Raw genomic sequence first — 20,537 nt, 5'->3', positions numbered from 1 at the left:
CAGCTAATTCCTTGAATGTCATTTGGGATTTAAACTTCCACCTAAATATTTGGCATTCGGTTGCCTTGTCAAATTCCTAGCACTCAATTTTGGCATTTTGGCTGGTAATGCTAATGAATTAAACATGTTAGGGTACCCAAAGGAAAGAATCCACACAAAAAATAGGACACTAAACACAATTTGAAATGCTGAGGAGGCAGATGTCTCAAATCATGCCTCTCTGCGGGATTTGGGCAATGTGTCCTGGCCAATGGGAAGACAAGTGATTTCACGTGCAGGTCACAGCACTAACTGAGATGCCAAGCGCCTTGTTTTTTTTATTTTGCATATTCGCTCATCCCTGGACCTGCCCTGAGAATGTCTACTACACTGATACCCAAGAACTGAATGGGCAGAGGATTCCTTGTCTGCGAGTTCCAATGTCCCGAGAGGTGCCAAGAATTACTGATATTCAGACATTTCTGGGAATTCCTGAGCAGCAGCTGTGTGAGTAACACACAGCCCTAATAGCACACAGGCATATATGTGGTTCCTAATGTGCATGTAAGCCTAAAATGCATAAAGATGTGCAGTGCCTCCAGGCTAGCTAGCATCACAGTGAGCTCTGTGTACCTGACTTCAGCACTGGGATGAATATCAGGATAGCTGGAACCTTTGTGGATCAGCCTCCATAGATCTGACACTCACTTTGCCCAAATGAAACAAGCACCATCATTGCCACTTAAAGATGGTGAAAATGAGAAACAGACTTCAGAAGGCCTAAGACAATGTTGGACATCGGTGGAAGAAGGTAGATCAGAACTGGGCAGTCCTGCCCTCCAGCGACGCAATGATCATACAGTGATAGCTTGGACTAGGTCACAAACACAACTTTATCCTTTACTGAAGCCTGTAACCATTCAAATGCTTAGGGGGGATGTTCTATCAGTAGTGATTATTAGTATTATTGCAAAGTAATGCCTCTAGAATCCTCAGCCAGCAGAGGAGATAGGAGTTGAGGTTTTACTCTCAGTTGTAGGGCAGGTGGGGTTTTCCTGGATGGAACTCCCATCATTTGTGAAGCCTAACGCCCACCTATGTTTTCAGCTGAGTTTAGTATGAACAGCATTTTTAAGGATATTGAACAAAATCACATTAAATGGATTTTTCACTTCTCTCCTTCTCATTTCATTTCATAACGTTAGCCATTACGAGTTTAACTCACATTTTATCTGTTATGTCTCATCTTTTTAAATGACTACGACCCCCTGTAAAATGTATTGCTTAATCACCTTTCAGGTTGTCAGTTATTTTACAGCATGCTATAAAATTTCATTATCAGTGGTTAGGATGAAATAAGAAGGTCTAATAATACACTTCAAAAGGGAAGCTTAAGTACAGGGCAGGGCTTATGTGGCAGTGCGCATTAAAATCAATTTCACACTACCATCCCACTCTCCCATTTATACTAACGCTTATCCTCTCCCTTTGTAAGGGGTGAAGGTTGGAGTGCAATTAAAACTGGAGCTCTAGGGACCTGCACTATTTGCCAGAAATTCCCCTCTTCCTTGGGTAACAGCTCTGAGATGAGTATGTGACACTGCCTTCAGAAGAAGCAGCTTAAATTTCCTCAAATTTCCCGTAAGAAATGCACTAAAAAATTTTTTTATTTTCCTGTCTAGGGAGGAAATGGAACTCCTCAGATGACTGAAATGGCAGGGATAATTAAAGATGAGGCCTTGTATTTGAATCATATGTGATAGCAGCAGTAGCTCTGAGGTGGAGAAAAGAGACTATTCATGTTCAGCTTTTCAGTCAAAGATTAATACAGTATATTTGATTAATTGAAATTGATACCTTTTACAGCCAATAAAAAAACATATTTCTTCCTGTGCTCTGTGCAAGAACCTTTCTCACCCTCATGGCCACATAAAATATTTACTCAAGTTCCTTAATTTTGCAGGAATATGCTGACCTGGGAATCTCTTGGGTTTGAGCGTCGAGACGGAAACTCTTCAGCTAAGTCCAGGCATTAATTGGTTGGCCTTCGGGCATCTAATGAACAGTGTCTCCCTCCTAAACTGAGTAAAGCGTTAGAGGAAAAGGAGAGAGATTTGATCAGGGCAGTGAACTGGATGGGAACTCCACAGCCATATTTTCCCAGTTAGAAAGGAACTACAGTCAGCCCCCAGAGCAGCTGCATGTCTGTTTATTTCATATTTAACTTTCTCCCCTTCTCAACTCTTCTGTCTTTTCTAGGTTGGCTGTATGCCTTGGGTTTGGAATACCAATTCCAGCAGTTCAATAGTTATCATTTCTCCCGGTGGAACAAATAAAACAATGAATGAACTTCCATGTGACACAGCCCACTATGCTTTCCTTTCCTGTGTAGTGGGGACTCTCACTTTGGCAATATTTCTACGTGTATCTTCCTTGCCAAAAATGATTCTCCTGCTTTTTGTTACAATTTTATACATAGTTATCCTGGAACTCAGTGGCTACAGAAAAGCAGTGGGGTAGGTATCTTGCAAGGTTAAAGCTGTGGGTATTCCTGTATAGATAGTCACATATATATGTCATATATAGATACCTGATGTAGGTAGACTGCTTCTCTGTGCATTGCCCTCTAGCACTCAGTGCCCTTAGGGCTGCACACTGGGTAGAGTGTGACAAATGTTTCAGCCGTCCTCTCCCCAGCAACTACAGGATCTAGTAGAATCCATCAGCAGAGGATCGGCTTTTGGGAACTAGCAACGGCTGCCCCATTATTCTGTAGTTTTATGCTAGCCCACCTCAGCTGAGCACACTGCAGCCTAATTACAATATGAAAAACACAGTTAAAACCTTCATTTCCTTATCTCAGAAGCCAATGCCAGTTTCATTCAATCTTTTGAGCTTTCGAGTGTTTCTGTATATATATTATTATATATATATAATTAAAAGCATGCCCACACATTGCAATAACGTATAGCATTATAAAATCTTCAAAGTTTTCAATGTTGTGTGATGCAGTGATCAGATTTACTGTCACCCATCTCACTGCCTGTACGAGCCCCTTCAGAAAAAGGCTAGCTTAGGGGGCACCCGCATGTTCCAAACTAAAGATTTCATATTAAAAGTATGCAGAGTCAGGTATTAGAAAATGTGGAATAACCCACTGACTTTCCTTTTATTTTTAAGGGGTGGCTCCTTTTATATGCGTGGCTATGAACCAATACTAGCCATTTTGCTGTTTTCTTGTGCTTTGGCACTACATTCCAGGCAGGTGGACTTGAAGCTGCGTCTGGACTACCTCTGGGCTGTGCAGGTCAGTCACAGGACTTTTCTTTCTAGTATCCGTGCACACAAAATGATGTCCAGCTTTTGAATTGGCTTGTGAATATTTTCAGAACAATTTAGTTGAACTAAGACACTTAAAATGTTTTTCACGACTGTTGGGGTTTATAGTAAAATTGTTAAGAGCTTTCTCTCCACAGACCTATATAAAATTCATCTGCTCTGGAGAAGTGATTTTGTTTGTCGTTGTTCCATAACAGCACCTCATTAATGAGGCAATATATGTATATCTAAGATGCATTATGAACAGAGAGAATTTCAGACACGGGAAATCAACTGTTAGCAGTATAAACTTGAGATAAAGAAATTAAATCCAAGGGGTTTTTTCATCTTACAATACAAAAAGGGGTGAAAACAAGTTGACGTTCAGGTAAACTGAAAAGAGGTAAATAAAACTGATGAAAGGAAATATTTATACCCTTATCATGCAATGAAACTATGGAACTCTTTCCCAAAGGAAGGCTGAAAATATATTTACATGCCAAGTGCACAGACTTTTTTTGTAAATATATTTCCTAACTATCATAATCACAGCTAAACCTATAAAAATCATATTAGTCATAAGCATCAGGAAATGTCTACCCCCTGTCACACCTCTCAGCAGTCCTAGTCCCACCTCCAAAATGTTTCACACTGGCCCCTGAGGGAAGGAGAAGGTTGAAAAAGATGTAAGTTTGTTTTGGTGGAATTTAGAAGTTGCCTTTTTGATAAATCTTACATCCTGACACTCTTGTAGCTCACGGAGGTCACACACATCCAGTCCTCACCTACACCCTGCTGACCGTGTTGTTAAAAGAACTGTGTAAATTGCCACAGGACTTGCTTTTAGATGTAAGATGAAGACTGGAACACGTGGGTTAAACACAACCCTGGCTCTACTGTGTTACCAAGAATGGAGAAATCAGGAATGACTTTGCTCTATTAGCTTCTACTTTTAAAGGTTTTCTACCAAACAGTTAAGCTCTGTTGGGATTTTGTTTTGTTTGTCTTGATGTATAAGACCATGTCCACCTCCTTCATGATTTAAGTTTATCTTGTTCTATAACTTCTGTGGACTCTGTGCTGTTCAACTAAGTCAACAACCTGTGATCACTTCATTTAATTTTTGCCCTATGACCTGCAGTATTGATAGGTGCTGTGCCTGTCAACCTCAGGAGTTTGTTTTGGACGGACTGATAATGGCTTCCACCAGTGGTGCCAAACACAGGTTTTATGTGGGGAAAAAAATATCCCTTGACTTTGAAACTGAAAGCAGCACACGACTAGCTGTATAGCCGCTAGCCTCATATAGGTTGGCACATGGTGGAGGGAGGTGAGTGCCATATGATCCATGAATATGAGACATCTGTACGTTATTCCTAGCCATGAAATCAAGCAGCAAGCAGGAAGACACTGCTTTGCTGTCCTGGTAACAGGTCAAGAGTGAGTTCCAGCATCTTAAATGCTTTTCGTCATTTCAGCTACTGTGACTTGCACGGTGAATATTGCATCCCTAAGGAATGTACTGCTTAAAGGTTCTTAGTTTTAAGTTGGCTTTTAATTAGCAATCGATTAGTTTTAAAAAGTCAAGTATGGGAAACTAATGGGTTGCTTGTCTGCTGAAAGAGCAGAACCGGACAGTAGGAAAGGAAGAAATACAAACTTTTTCTGTTTTCTTGGGCCCAGATTTTACAGAAAGACCTGGTCACCTACCACTATTGTTAAAATCATTGGGCATTACTCCAAAGGACAATAAAGGGAGTTAAGACATATGGGTGCGGATCAAATTTCAGTAATGTCCAGCAACATCTTGAGGTCCCATTTTAAAAAGTGGCATTTGACCTTCTCAGATGAAAAGCATTTTCAGATCTTTTCAACTGCAAATGAGGTGCTTACATGGTACCATCTTGTCTGTGAGATTTGCATGACAATAATCACAAAGGAAAAAAAAATCAATGTCGGTAGAAAATTCAGAAATTAGGGATCAACGTAACTACTGTTCTTTGAAATCAATATACTGCATAGATGCTTAGCCTCTTTGATGATTGGGGCATATACCCTTGTTGTTCTCCACATGGAAGATCTATTCCCTGTATGACAAATAATTATGGATAACACGTTTGAAGGAACATTGTTCTGGTTTCCACTCTGTGTGTCTCCTGGTTTCCACTCCGTGTGTCGGGTGTAAATGATTTTGAATACAAGCACTAATTAACATAACATGCAGAAGTACCGTTGTGATGAAAGAAGCTGAAGATGAAAGAGGTGCTTACCTCTTCAAATGGATGTTAAAAAAAAAATCTCTTGTACTTATTAGGCTCTTTGGCACAGTGGAAATCTGGCTATTAAAAGCTCTGGGAAGACAGTTGGAAATATCTGTATGGTAAAACTGCCTTTCAATAGTTAGCAAACTCCAACCTCCTGGTTGTTGAACAGTCTTTAAGAGAAGACAAGGGTAAAAACCACCTTGCTGTGCAAGAGTTTTCCCTAGCTGCTGGGTGGCAGGAGCCCTGCACACAGTTAAACAGCATTCTTGGCTATGTTCCTCCACCGCCACAGTGCTACCTACCAATGGACCGTGTCAGCTTAACTCGGTAGCAGAACTTTTAGAAATACTGGCTTAGTGCAGGGGGACTGTGGGGATTTTCTCCTGTTTTGCAGAGCAGAGTGCTGGTTCTTTGTCCAAACACTGAATTGCATGAACTGCTGCTAGAGCTGGAGACCCGCATCTCCCAGCAGCCAGCTGCTGCTGTGTGAAGATGTGCCAACATGGTACAACATGTATTTTTAGGAAGCTTCTCAGTTGTTGGCTTACGAATGGGAGAATTTCACGTTCAGGGCTATTCTGGAAGCTGTGAGCACTTTGTTTGCATACTTTTAGTAAGGCTCATTGTGGGACTAATCCTGTAAAAATGTTCTCAGATGAATAAAACCATTTCTGGCATAAGCTGCAATAAAAAGGATTTCACAGATATTTTCATTTACTCCATCCTGAACAGCAAACAGTCTAGTACTAACTAAATGATATTTTAAACACTGAAAGTATCCTGCAATTGATACCATTATTAATAAGAATATATAGAAGGATGCTCAGTGGTCTATTCTAAGGTCTGAGAAAAACCCGCTTCCGTAGATTTTGTCTGCTGTATCAGGAAAAAGATGTGTTTTGAGGAAAAGCAGATTTCAAGCAAGAAAAACTGATTTAGAAAAATGATACAGTTTCAAGAAAAGCTAACCTAACTTCCATGCATTTAGGTTAAGGTACCAGAGTGGACATAGTACAGTATGATTTGTGTACATCCTGTGGGAAACATACGTTTTCCAGATTGATAATAGGTTGTTAAATCAGTCATAATTCTATTTACTGCTGTCGTTGATTTTGCTAGTTGGTTTTGTTTGGGTTTTTTTCTGTGACAAATTTAACCTTTCTGAATATCACAGTACCAGGAAATATCTGTTGGTTGCTTGGTTTTTGTTAACTGGCAGTGGGAGGCAAATTTCATTTTCCACATAACTTGGCTGTGTAGCTCTGTGTGCCGCATATGACAATACCTGTGCGTAGTGAATATAGGAGCATTTTACTTATTTGTGACTGATAGCCAATTTTGCCTTATGCAGATTATTCAACAACACGGGGGGGGGGGGGGGGGGGGGAGTTGTGGAGAGCGGAATGGACACATAAATAGAAGTGATAAATTCAAGACAAAGCTAAAGCTGCCCAAAAAATGGAGTTGCTCACTCACCCAGAATTTCTCTGGGCGGGGGCAAGTAAGAATAATACGATGACATGACTGATAGTCGCATTCTTTAGGGAATATGAGAATAGCATTCCACTGACTTTGTTAATCTGTTACCCTTGCAAGGAATATGTATTTCACAGCTGGTAGGTAAGGCTTGCCAGGTGTGCTTGCACTTGCTCTTAAACATCTGGCCCTACAGCAGCAGTGATGGGTCTGTTCTTCCCTGTGGTTTTAGTGCCACCTTCAGGTACGAAGGCGAGGTTTCTGTGGCACTGCTGCCCGGCTTCTCTTTAGCTGAACGTTAAAACTGTGGATTTTCATGTGATAACTCTTCAGTCAGTGACATTGCTACAGCAATTTTATGCTTACTAAACAGTCACCTGGTAGCTCAGGTGATACAACAGCTCAAACCACATCCTGAACAGAGGATGTGTAACCACTTCCCAGCATCATAAATGTTCTAGGATGCTGTGTAGCTTTGTAAAATGGGATAGCTGTTAACCACATTGATGCCAAAAGCTGTAGTACCAAAGATTTTAAATTTTATCAAGTCCAAAGCAAAAACAAAGCCTACTTTTAAATACTGCAGTTCTACAAATGCAGTTAAGGTTTGCAAAATGACCTAGCTGCTACGAATACCAAACAGGTAGAAGCAAAAAGCAGAATGTGAAAAATTATGTTGCTCATGCCTATGTATTTTCTTTCTTGTTTATTTTCCATATAATCTGCCGTGGTTTTTTGAGCCAGCAGCTATTGCATAAATACCATGCTGGCAGCTTTCATTAATTAACCAACAGGAATAGGGGCAAATAGACAAAGGTTCGGATGCTTTTTAGCTGTCTAGGTAATATTTCCACCAGGAATGTAAATACCTGGGTTCTGTGCTATTTTAATCTTCTTTTGCCAGCCCCAAATACTCCTTCTCCCTTCTCAGTGTCTGTTTTGCCTGGGAAAGGCTGATGCCTACACATCCTTTTATCTCAGCTTCTCAAAGCGTAGGCACTAAGAGTTCATGAGTCACAAGGAGGAGACAGTTTTCATTGTTTCTGCCTGAAGGGCAGAAGGCAGGAAGCTGTGAAAATGTCCAGAAAGTGCCAGTAATCAATTTACTTTACTCCCCATAGAGCCATATGATGGGACGGTTTTAGAGTCCTCACTGATGAACATGACCAAGTCTTTTTTTACCACACCTTCACTCTATATCTTCCCTGGCAAGAGGCATAAGGAGATCTTCCCTCTTTCCCCAGGCAGCCCCTGAGGCGTTGCATATATGAGAGCTGTCTTAGACGGTGCAGGGTAGTAGGATGGATACTTAGTTCATATTCCTAAGCAGATCATTTAATTAAAGACAGGATGCTAGACATTGGGTATGTCTGGATGGCACGAGTGCAGTCCATGCAGACTCCAGCTAGGGTTCCAGGAACAGTACAGCAGTATTAACCCAGTGTGTGGTCTAAGCTAATATACCTTGCTTTTCGACACAACTAAGTAGCTCAGAAGGAGTGCTATGCTAATTCCATGACTGTTCTGCTTCTAAGTCAGGGGCTAGGTCAGGCAGTGCTAACGCAGCTTATTCTTCATGGCACTGCGTTGCCCTACATAGTCATTGCCAGTGTGAATGTGTCCCTGAACCACAGGGAGAGAGTGCACTCCTCTCTCCCTCTTGGCTAGGAAGTGCCTGACCTGAAATAGGCAGGGCACAGAAAGCTAAGAGCACTTGACCTACATTCCTCTCGTTCTGCTGTTTGCATGATTTGTCTCTATTTAGGCTTTGCAACCATCACCCACCGTGGTACTATTCAAGGGCCTCCCATGACCTTAGTGGTTTTCATCTCATTTCTGGCAACTGAACCTTCTCAGAGTCAAAACTGTAGTTAACAGTTTTGCATCCGAAGAGGGGAAGAAGCGCTTGCCAGGTGTGTTGGAAATGTAGCATTCTACTGTGTTTCTTAGCAATGGTGGCGTCCTTGATGCCCTTCCCTGCTCTTGGAGGATTTTTCCACCCCTTCGGTCATGACTTTGGTGATTTGGTTTGAGCCACTAGCTCTTTACTTAAGGGCTCAGTTCTCAGCTTCTTAGTCCCAGCTCTGGTCCCATCATTGCAAACATTGTCACACCCATACCTGCACACACGCAGTAGGGGCACTGGCATTTCTTTCCTAGTAGTTTCATGACAGTATTGAAGAGAGACAGAAAGGAGGAGAAAAGCCAACACCTGCCTTAGAGATCTGTGAGAAGGAATCAAGTGGAAAATGAACAGGCTAGAGTGTCCTTTCTCATTTATTTTATATTGGTATGTTAGAATTGTCTTTTTTTTCTGTGTGTCAGAGGGTGGACAGAAGTCTGGCAACATGACCAAGGTCACAAGGGTCTGCTTCATTGCTGGCAGCTTTGTCCTTGTGCTGTGGCTTGTTCTGAAACCTTTGTTGTGAATCATAACACAATGGTAGGAAACACTGAAGAACCTTCTCAATCACGTCTTCCAAAGTGAACATTTTGGTCCACTGTGCTGGTTGTGGCTGGGACAGAGTTAATTTTCCTCGCAGCAGCTACTACGGGGCTATGTTTTGGATCTGTGCTGGGAACAGCGTTGATAACGCAGAGATGTTTTCATTACTGCTGAGGGTGCCTGCACAGAGCCGAGGGCTGTTCTGCCTCTCACCCCACCCGCAGCGAGCAGGCTGGGGGGCACAAGGGGCTGGGAGGGGCACGGCTGGGACAGCTGCCCCCAGCAGACCCATGCATAGGGTCTGTTGCATAGGACACCATGCTCAGCACAAAGCTGGGGGAAGAAGAGGGAAGGGGGGGACATTCAGAGTGACGGCGTTTGCCTTCCCAAGCCCCCGCTGGGCATGCGGGAGCCCTGCTGCCCGGGGGGCGCTGAGCCCCTCGTGCCCATGGGAGGTGGTGGGTGAACCCCCCTTCTGCCGTGCTGTGCACGCAGCTCTTGCTTTACCTATTAAACTGTCTTTATCTCAACCCACGGGTTTTCCCACCTTTGCTCTTCCGATTCTCAACCCCATCCCACTGGGGGGGAGTGAGCGAGTGGCTGCGTGGGGCTTAGTTGCCAGCTGGGGTTAAACCACAACATCCACAACTGGGCAAGGCGAGGGAACCTGATCACACATTTCCAGATCAGAAATGAAGAGCAGCTGCCAGTGACTGAACAGCATCACTTCCATGCAATGCATCTTACCTACCCCGGCTCGATTACTTTGACTTGTCCAGAAATCTCGATGCCCCATATTCTATTGGGAATTCTGCCCCATATTGTACTGGGAGCTTAACTGAGAACTTTAAACATTCTTGGGAAGACAGTAAAAAAAAAGTTCTTATTAAAAAAATAGAGGAATGGATAAGCAAGCCCAAAACGGATTTTTTTTTATTCTGACCATGAATTCAGTTTGCAAATCTCTTTGCTGTCATCAGAGTTAAATTTCCCATATTGCAGAGTGGTGCAGAAATGGAATTGTAAGCTTGGTTTCAGTTTTCAGCTGGAAAAAGCTTTTTATTTTTACTATTAGAAGATTTAAATTCCAACAGTCAGGCTAAACACAAGCAGCCATTACACATTTTTATAGACAACAATAAGTCAGAGAGAGAGTTATACCATCTAAATAGGGAAAGCTCATTTTAAGAAATTTAAGAAATGTAAACAGCTAAAAATGTGTCAGGAAAACAGCTCACAAACAGGAAGTAGATACTTGCTTAGAATAAAAAATTCAGGTATATTTCTTGCAGAGCTCAACTGCTATTTAATGTTTACTGATAGTTCACCTCTGGAATAGATTCTGATTTTTATTACACAAATTATAGGAGGAGCTGAGAATTTTCTTCAAAAGGGAATGATTCTTTAAAAAGTTGTTTTAAAACCAGTTCTCTTTTCAGCACTCTTTCTACTTGTAAAGAAATTTAAGAATGCAGAAGTAAACTGCAAGGGAAAGCAGACTATGTGATTTGAATAAAGAGATTGTTTCCTAAGTTTTATCATGGAAAGCAAAAATGAGCTTCATGGGGAAAAAAAATCAGATGAAAAGAATATTTTTAGGCTATACAACGGCAAGACATGACTGGTTTTCTCCTACTTAGACAGGAATGGGTAGTGAGAAAAGTATGTGGACTTTGTATAGATCAGGATAGCAAATTCTAGATGCAAAGGGGACACCAACAAAGATTAGAGCAAATTCTTCAGTGGTTTACGTGAAGGTAGTTTCTCAACGATGCCTGAGAATTTGGCCTTCCGGTCTTCTGCTGACTGGAACTAGACAAACAAGATCCTGTTGGGATCATGGGAGAAGATTTGTGTTACTGGTCGGTGAGTATGATTGAAGAGCAAAGAATGAGCTGTGATTTCTGTGAGATTAATTATACGGTACTTTTCAGATGTTTTCTAATTGAAATCAGAATGTCGGGCCAAAGGTCACTCTAACAATTAGGAGCAAACTCCAGAGAAGTAATTTTGCAGAAGAGTATACTAAGGACAAGGCTGGAATTTGCAAACCTAGGAGTCCCAAATGAGAGCCCAGATACTCAGTGTTTTTCCAGTAAGGGGTCTGATCTTTAGAATTGTTTCCGAATATCTGACTCCCACTAACTCCTGTCAGTCAAGACACTTGTAATAAAATGCCAGTATCTTGAGTTAAGGACCTTGGGCTGTGTTGATTCCTGGGCAGCCCTCCTGAACGCTGTCGTTCACATGAATGACAGAATTTCTGTTGCTGTTGTGCACAGAAATTTCTGTGTGCCGGAGCTGTATATGTTTTCATGAAAAATGCCAGGGGAATTAAAAACATCTCTAAAAATGCTAATTATTTTTTGTATCAAAATATTTCTTTTAATTGTATATCATTCTTAAGGATGTTCGGTTTTAAGATCTTACTAGATCTGATTCCATTTTACTGCAAGATGATGTAGGTGTTGTTTAAACACTGGGGATTCCCCAGGCTTCTCTTTTTGGAAAGGTGGATCAAATACTCTCTGTCACCATACCCACCTACCTGGGAAGTAATTGGCCTCCAAGGCCAATGTGATTTTAGCTTATGCTAGCTTTTTTCCTCTGCAACCATACCAAGGGCCTGTTTAAAAGAACAGAGAACTACACAGGACGCCAGCAGACTTAGCTGATCATGCCCTGAAAGTAGCCATTGGCACAGAGACTGTAGCTTGAATTACAGGGCTTAAAGGGATTTTGCCCCATTATAAAAACACTGTAAAGGACAACTGTTCCCACTCTAATTTGCAGGCATTATTTTGCTCAGTTTAATTTCAAGAGATGAATTAATAGATGCTATGTGTTGGCTTCAGGTAGGGGTTTTTTTTGCTTTTTGGAAAGGTTTTTCTTTTCCTCTATCCCCACAGGCAGAAGAAGAGAGAGATGATATGGAGAGAGTCAAGCTGGATAATAAAAGAATTCTCTTCAACCTGTTGCCAGCACATGTTGCACAGCACTTTCTTATGTCTAATCCGAGAAATATGGTAAACCAAGATAAAATCTAAATACGTGGTGGTGGTGTATGGGTGTGAACCTGTGTAGCTTAGGTCATCTTTCAACTGCATGTTTTCAGGAAAGGCTTGGAGTTACAAAATTTAATTTGTGCTAAAAGGAATAGTTTGGTAAAAACGTGTGGTCCAAGAATTAGATTGGGATTATTTCTTCCTCCTTCTCTGAATAATTTCAACTAAAAGCAGGATAAAAAAATGTGTCATTCAACACCAATGCAGCCAAGTGTCTGCATGCCAATCAGTAATTTTTTCGGTTTAATCAGTTTAGAATATTGGAGTTTATCACAATATTTCATGAGCTCAGTTTGGCTGTGAATAGTGAAGAGTATGAATTGCCAGACACTTCCCTATGAACCACTCTTGTTCTGAAAGTGTGCTGCCGTTACCAAACTCATCCATTGAAAGTTAAAACCAGAGAATTGTACACGCCCAAGGAAGGAACAGGAGCTTTTAACATCAAAGGCTGCAGTAATGAAATAAATTGTTTGAGGAGACCCTTACCAGAGTCCTTCTGGTGCAGCTGCAATACCTGCAGCACTGGAGTAGTCTTAATGGCCATGATATTGCTCTTGAGAGTTTGGATCAATGTATTTGAACCACAGAATAGTGGTTTTAATTTCCGAGAGCCCTCTGAATTCTTAAGGAGAAACCTTACCGTAGAGAGCAACATTATATTTTTAATGTTGAATACAGGGCTCCAGAACCCAGGGAAAGACATGAAGGAGCAAGGCTGGGTTTGTGCGGCAGGGTAAAAGTATTCCATCTCCTATTGTAGTTATAAAACAAAATTGAGAAATTGCAAATATATTTCTCATACAATAATAGTTCTACAACTGTTAAGACGTTTCACAAAATTTTTACTCACCACTTCCATGTCTGAACAGAGAAAAAGAGTTGTCTTAAATGGATTTAATAGCTTGGGTGTTAATTTTCTTTTGTGTTTTTGAATGCAGAGATTATTAAATTTTTCTTTTAATAATGCTGGCTTTCTCTCTACCAAAAATGATGGCTTTTGCCCTAGCTGTTGCTTAGCAGTATAACAGATAACATAATAATGATGCCTGGTTTAGATTAATCTTTTAAAATAAAAATTGTATCTGCTCATGAACTGCAGGACCTTTATTACCAGTCATATTCACAAGTGGGAGTGATGTTTGCTTCCATCCCAAATTTCAATGACTTCTACATCGAATTGGATGGCAATAATATGGGAGTGGAATGTCTACGCCTGTTAAATGAAATTATTGCAGATTTTGATGAGGTAAGGTCTAAACACTTTGTCTTTTGACCATATCAGTTCTACCAAATTGCTATAGACAGAGATGATCTGTAGCAGCTCAGAGTATCTTGAACTGCCAAATAAAACAGTACTGTAAACTTCCTACTTAATTGTAGTTGGTGCTCACTGGGCTTCTCCAAAGTGCCCAGTTTGCATTTGTAGGCACATGAGTCTGACCTCAAAATCGTCTAATACAGGGAGGAGTATTAAAATGCGAGTTAATGGTAGTTTTTTCAATGACCTCAAAATGGGCAAGCCTCAACTTATCAAAAATCATATGGTTTAATCAACTTGGACATATTATCTGATAACTACAGTTGCTTGTCTAAAATATTATGTAATATTTAACAGTTTTATGTTTTAAACAAAGCTTATGGACAAAGAATATTATAAGGACATAGAAAAGATCAAGACAATTGGAAGTACATATATGGCAGCTGTGGGACTCGTACCTACTTCAGGAACTAAGGTAAGAAGATTTTACATGACGGTCATCTGCGGAGGAACCATTCTCCTTCAATTTCCAGAGGAAGATGAGAAACACAACTAACTCTATGTGATTACAGATAACTTGTGTTAGTTCTCTACAGCAATTTAAATCTGAAATTCAAAGAACAGCTGTAGCTTGAAAGGAAAATTGCTATCCTAGCAGTTGTTCATGTGGCTTCATTTGGGATTTCGTTGTCTACAGCTCTGGATTCTCTGCAAATTGCATATAAAGCTCCTAAGTCAGAGTGGTAGTGTTTTAAACCTGCTATCTTAAACGACCTTGTAAGATGTAGGGAAGGGAAGACTCTAGGTGTAATGAATTGCTGCAAAACTAACACAAGAATATTAACATGTGATTTTTAATTTTTTTTTAATTGAAAACTGGGTGCAACCTATAATCAAAACAAACAGCCTCTCCCAGCCCCCATCATGGACAGGAGCTTAGTGCTAGGTACATAGCTGCACTTTACCCTGGTCCCTCCACATCAGCTCTTCTTTGTCTCCACTGTTAACGTTCTTTTTATGCCTTTAATTACTCAGCAGTAAAAAAAAGTCATTTCAGACCCACTGTTTCTGGGGCACAGTTCTTCTGTATCCTCATTACCGTTCCCAAGTGTAATTTCTTACCTTAAATTTGTGTCTTGGGACAGAGATTCCTTAGATTTGCCTGCAGCATCTGGAAAAGCAGGAAAAAAACCTCTGGACAGTATACTGAATGCATTGTATACAGAGTACTGTGCACATTAATATTTATATTAATAAAATTAACCTTTGAAAATTAATAATTATCAGTATGAGGAATATAATGAAAATTAAAGCAATCCATGCTCCTAGTCTGCCCAGAATGTCCAGGCACCTTTCCCCTGTTTTTATATGCATGTACGTATGTTGTAGAGAGGTATACTCATGCCTCTGGTTTAGCACTGCAAAATAACACCGAAGTAGAGGGCAAAAGTAAAAAGAGCCAGAAGCTGGCCTGTGAACTTTCTAGCCACAATTACCCTTGTTAAGTAAATAAAAAACAAGACCATACTGAAAACAACTGTTAGAATCATGTTGAAGTATATCACATGCAACTTATTTTCTGGTCTGCAGGGTATTTACTACTGATGCTTTCCTTTGTATGATTCTTAGAAATCTACACATTACAAAAAAAGGTATTTTTAAAACTCTGTTTATGCTGAACTGTTTGACTCCTGGGTCCTGAGACAGGTAAAAAAATTGATCCTTTGAATTTTGTTCAGTGTGATCTCAGGCAAACAGGCAACAGCATACTTGTGTGTCTGCTATAAATGCTCTTTGAACTATAATCCTGAAAACAAGTGTGTTATTGGGTAACTTTGGCAGCATACGTTCCAAAACCTAAACATGTTTATCTCTTGTATTTTATAGTTGCTAACAGAAGGGTCAGCTGAGTTAGCCCAGTACTGAAAATACCACTCTGAGCTTATGATAGTAATGAATTTTAAATCACTGCAGAAGGTCTTGTACAGGACTCTTGCCTTTCTCCGAAATCTTGGGGGAAATTTTGGTCTTTTCTGTACAGGTAGAATTTATTTAGCATTTAGTATTCCAGATAACCTAAAGATCATGTATGAAACAACCAATATTTTTTACTTTAACTTGGGGATTCAGCTGTTCTGTGATCTCTTCCCACTGCTCGTGTGATGCAAACCAGTAGAAATTATTCACGTCCTATTGGCAGTTTCCCACTAGGTCTTCAGCACGCAGCTATGTAGGAAGAGCCCAACGATCCTGGGCAGCCCGTCGTGCACAGGCGACCACTGCCAGCCATCACACAGTCCCTGGGCTGCCTTGCGGAGTCATATGTGGCCATGGGGATCCGTAAGGGACTCAGGTGCTTCTGGTCTCCCCTCTGCCAGGGGTGTCCCAGCTTTATCAGCCACCAGTTTCATACTAGGATTTGGACAAGAGCAGAAAGCAGTGGATGGGGTTAACTGTGCTCTTAACTGAGGATATTTACACATGTACCCTGATGAAGTTAAATATTTAAATCTCATCTTTTACAGGACTGTTGTTTCTGCAGCTTGACTTCAGCAGGTGACTATAGTAAATGCACATTGCCTCTGTCAGAGGGGGTTTGCTGTGGTGCTCTGGGCAGTCTTTCCAGTAACTATTCCTCTGATGTTTAAATAAATAATTGCTTGCCAGTTACACCATCAGGGCAGCACACAAACCAAGCTCTTTGTAGATCTTTTGCACAATATAAGTTCATTGTGTGTGTGCACTCCTTTGAAATTACGTCTGTGATTTCACCAGGGTCCTGACTTCATGGTGTTCTTCAGTGCACATTCAGAAGGGTTTGCCAGTAATCCTTCTGAGAGGCAGCTGTCACCTGCAGTGCATCCAACATTTGTCACCAGTCCTCTCCCCTGCAACCCCAAGGGGCACTGCAGGAAATCAAAGTGTTCATCAGGCAGCAAAAAATTGAAGGATAAGGAATATAAAAAAGATCAGAGGATTAAAGAAAACTATACGCTCCTCCCTCCCTCCTCCAAGCATTCAATATTCTCCTTCTCTACTGGAAGTGTAGCCATCAGCTCTTTAAACTTAATTCTTGTTCTTCCTGTGTCTTGGTGAGGCTGGAAAAGAGTAGAGCTAGTTGACATTGGAAGAAGGAGAATGCCAGAGACCCAGGCAGGTAAATAAAAATATCCTTTGTAAAATTTGGGACTGGCCTGAGGATGACTTTCATCATTTTTTGTTAGCGCTGTGCTCTTAATTGTTGTAAATTTCCTGGCCACATGAAGGAACCCTTTCAAGGAGCCTGAATAAAGCAAATAGCAACCTGTTTCTCAGATTCCTCAGTCACTGTCAAGTACGCCATTTATAAAATCTCACTATAGCGACAAAACCAGCCAGCTCTCACCTCCTGCCAGCTGCCACAGCCCTGTTTTGCAATACCCTACTGAAGCTAGATTGCCACTGACCCTGCATTTCTTTCACCATATCCTACCTTTAGCCCACTTTCACTTTGCAGATGTGTTCAAGAATTCATATTTATTATTCAACTAAGAGCACAACATCAGAGCAACCATATTGAGCCAGGTCAGTGGTCTATTCTAGTAACCTGTCTTTAACGAGCCAACAGTAGATCCTGGGGGAAGGGCGCAAGTTACAAGAAAAACATGCAAACCTCTCATTCCCGCTTTCTAATGATACTCTGCTTAAGAAATTTTAGAGCTACAGATAATCTTTTTTTTACTGCTTTGTAGCAAATATTTCTTTCATCAGTTTGAGTAATTATGCTGGAATCAAGCTAACTCTTGGAATCCACAATATCCTCTGAAAATCAGTTCCACGGTTTAATTAGACTGAAGTTGTAAAGGTTATTTTCTTATGTTTGGGGTTTTGTTTACAGTTTGATACTTCAGCATTTCATTTGATCCCTTCTGGTTCTTTTGCTTTAGTTGGTTTAGATACTTTTTATAACAACTCAATTCAGCTTTCCTGGAAAGGAAAGAAAATAGGGGTGTTCTGCATCTCACAGGATTAAACCTAACAGGAATTTTGTCAATGGGAACAGCATGCACCCCATGGAGCTGGGAGCTAGCAATAACCCCAAAGGGAGAAGAGGGCAGAAACTATAGTTATTAATAATCATCAAGCGAAGTAGTTTTGTAAGAAAGCAGGTTATATTCCCTGCCACGCTCACAACAAACATCTGGAGCTCTCTAGCAACAGGACCACTTTACCACGGGAACTTTGCTTTCCATTCTTCCCAGAAATCAGAAACAGAGGGAAGGGAAAAAAAATAATAATAATTCACTGCTTGAGAAAAGAATGCATGTGCTGGAGCCACCGTCAAAAATTTCTTTTTGCAAACAGCAGACTGGGTTAGGTTCTTTTCCTAAGACATCCAGTCTGAGCTTTTCATTGTTTTTCACTTTGATGTTTCACCTGCCTCTCAGTACCCTACAAATCTAATGTCCAATACTATTTTGTTTCTAGGCTAAAAAATCAATTTATTCCCATCTGAGTACACTGGCAGATTTTGCAATAGAGATGTTTGACGTTCTTGATGAAATCAACTATCAGTCTTACAATGACTTTGTCCTACGAGTTGGTAAGTCACGCTTCTACCATTATCACACAAGCAGAACGTTGTTTGTTGGCTTTCCCTGTGCTGTCTGCAAAGGATTACCTGTCCTGCACTCATGATTAAAACTGAACAGTCTCCTTTAGCAGGAGAGTCACGTCCATGTAGAAGGTCAGCAGGCTGGATGGTGAGCATCAGTATTAAGGAATTACACTTGTATCCAACTCCAGTGTGTTTACTTAATCTACGCACCCCTAAAAGGAAACTGCACCAATAATTTTGTACATTATTAGTGTACCCAGTCTTGTGGCTTACACTGCTTTGCACTGCTAAACTGCTGAAAGCTGGGTCTGACTGTACTTAAAGCTATTAAGTTGCATCTGCCAAAGTTTTGTTGGCATTAAAATTGCAATAGGAGCTTTTTCTACATAGATGCCAAATCACCTTAACCAGTCCTGTTTTCTTCAACAAATCAAATCCTCTGGTCTTCCCAACATGAACCTTCCCATGCAATCCTTTACATGTTATTATGTGTCTACGCGTCTCAGAGTCCTTTCTCCCAGCCTTAGAGAGCAAGTTCCCATCTTCCCTGCATCCCACTCCGCTCCAATGATACTTCCATGACTGTTCTCATTTCATTGTGTGTTCTAACACAGTGTTCTCCGGCTTCTTTCTCTATATATTTTCATGGCTGAATTGTGAGAATAGGCCAGACTTGGGGAAAAGTGAGGTTGCTAGTAGTGGAAGATTGAGACAGACCGAAGATATCGAGGGCAGCAATAGGAGAGTTATATATCTTCGCCCTCTTGTACATCCTAATAATTACCAACCCCAAATTCTCTTTGAACTCTGTTACAACCGGTCTTCCCAGGTTCACAAAGGAGCAGGAGATAAATGTCAAAGCCCCATCCTTCTGCATAACTTGCCTGGGAAAGCCCTTGCAGAGAACCTCATGCAGGTATTAGCATCTGCAGCTCTTCAGGGCACTCAGAAGAAGGAACATCCTCTTTTGTCTTCCAAACAAGGTGTCACAACCAGACATAAATACAGAATTGAGCCCTGTGGCTTCCCCAAAAAGGTGCTTGAGCCATTTTCACGTACCGTTGTCTTCTTCCAGTGTCTCCCTGTTCTGAGCCATCTAGTATTGACAACCAATATGACATGCTTCCCTTACCCCATTCCTCGTGTCTTCCAGGCTACTATTTCTGTTCCACTTGGAAAGCCTCCACTGAAAGGCTTTATATGAGCAACAACAGTGACAGTCGTAGCAAACAATTAAAGATCTGTAACGGTTTATCCTGTACTAATCTACAGCTAAACCCTGCATGACCACTGCTTTCCTTCCTTTCTTAAAACAAACAAAACAAGAAAATCCACAGATAAGCTGTATTTTTATGTTGTCTGTCATATTGCATTTCCAATAAGATATCTCTGTGTATGTCCTCATTTTGTTTCTGAACCTCTTACAAACAGAAGTCAAATTAGCATTCATGTCACGTGTACTATGCCCTACGACCACAAAAATTCTAAGACACTTGTGTTAAAAAATGTTATTTTGCAGGATTCTTGTCTCCCTTGGATGATATCCTGTAGTGTTTGAAACCAAACTCATTGTTTTGATTTTAGGTATTAACGTCGGGCCGGTAGTGGCTGGAGTCATTGGAGCCAGAAGACCACAGTATGATATCTGGGGGAACACTGTGAATGTTGCCAGCCGGATGGATAGCACTGGAGTGCAGGGGAAAATTCAGGTGAGTGCATTCTGAGACAGTTTTGCAAACTTCACATAACTCCTGTTTCTATATGTGGTGACCTTTTTGAGACCACTTAGAAAACACAGCCTCACTTGATCTCGTGGTTCTTATGAAAAGGGCAACGTTATCCAGATGATTCAAGCATCAGAGGTATAGTTGTTTTCCATTATCTATGCTTCACTGCTTGGAGGCAATGAAATCCTTATATAAATCATTTCCCGTCTAAAGAAACTGAGTTCTTGCTGCATTGCACACAGTTGGAGGCAAGCCTGGGAACGCCAGCACCGCATGGGCCAGTCCTTGTGCTGTAGGAATTTTGCCTGAATAAGGACTACAAGGGAAGGATCTATGTCCACTTACATCCTGCTGCATTTTCTGTAGCTTTAAAAATTCCTTGGACTCTTTGGATCAGAGAGGCT

The 20,537-nt window shown here is 41.0% G+C and overlaps 1 protein-coding gene across 2 annotated transcripts in view; it reads left to right on the top strand.

Annotated features, from left to right (window-relative positions):
• ADCY1 (adenylate cyclase 1) overlaps nucleotides 1-20,537 on the top strand; it is a 154,328-nt gene that overhangs the window by 122,517 nt on the left and 11,274 nt on the right. The window contains exons 13-19 of one of the 2 annotated variants that reach the window (XM_056336916.1): nucleotides 2,239-2,495; nucleotides 3,160-3,286; nucleotides 12,393-12,509; nucleotides 13,651-13,797; nucleotides 14,186-14,284; nucleotides 18,277-18,391; nucleotides 19,991-20,115. In XM_056336916.1, coding sequence (XP_056192891.1) covers nucleotides 2,239-2,495; nucleotides 3,160-3,286; nucleotides 12,393-12,509; nucleotides 13,651-13,797; nucleotides 14,186-14,284; nucleotides 18,277-18,391; nucleotides 19,991-20,115 — 987 coding nt within the window. Of the gene's footprint in view, nucleotides 1-2,238; nucleotides 2,496-3,159; nucleotides 3,287-12,392; nucleotides 12,510-13,650; nucleotides 13,798-14,166; nucleotides 14,285-18,276; nucleotides 18,392-19,990; nucleotides 20,116-20,537 lie in introns of those variants that run through there. The other variant, XR_008821554.1, reaches the window with a different exon arrangement.

The sequence above is a fragment of the Falco biarmicus genome, chromosome 4, assembly GCF_023638135.1.
Source record: "Falco biarmicus isolate bFalBia1 chromosome 4, bFalBia1.pri, whole genome shotgun sequence".
Lineage (NCBI taxonomy): Eukaryota > Metazoa > Chordata > Aves > Falconiformes > Falconidae > Falco > Falco biarmicus.
The sequence above is the reverse complement of the archived record's forward strand: the minus strand, read 5'-3'. Positions and strand labels throughout refer to the sequence as shown.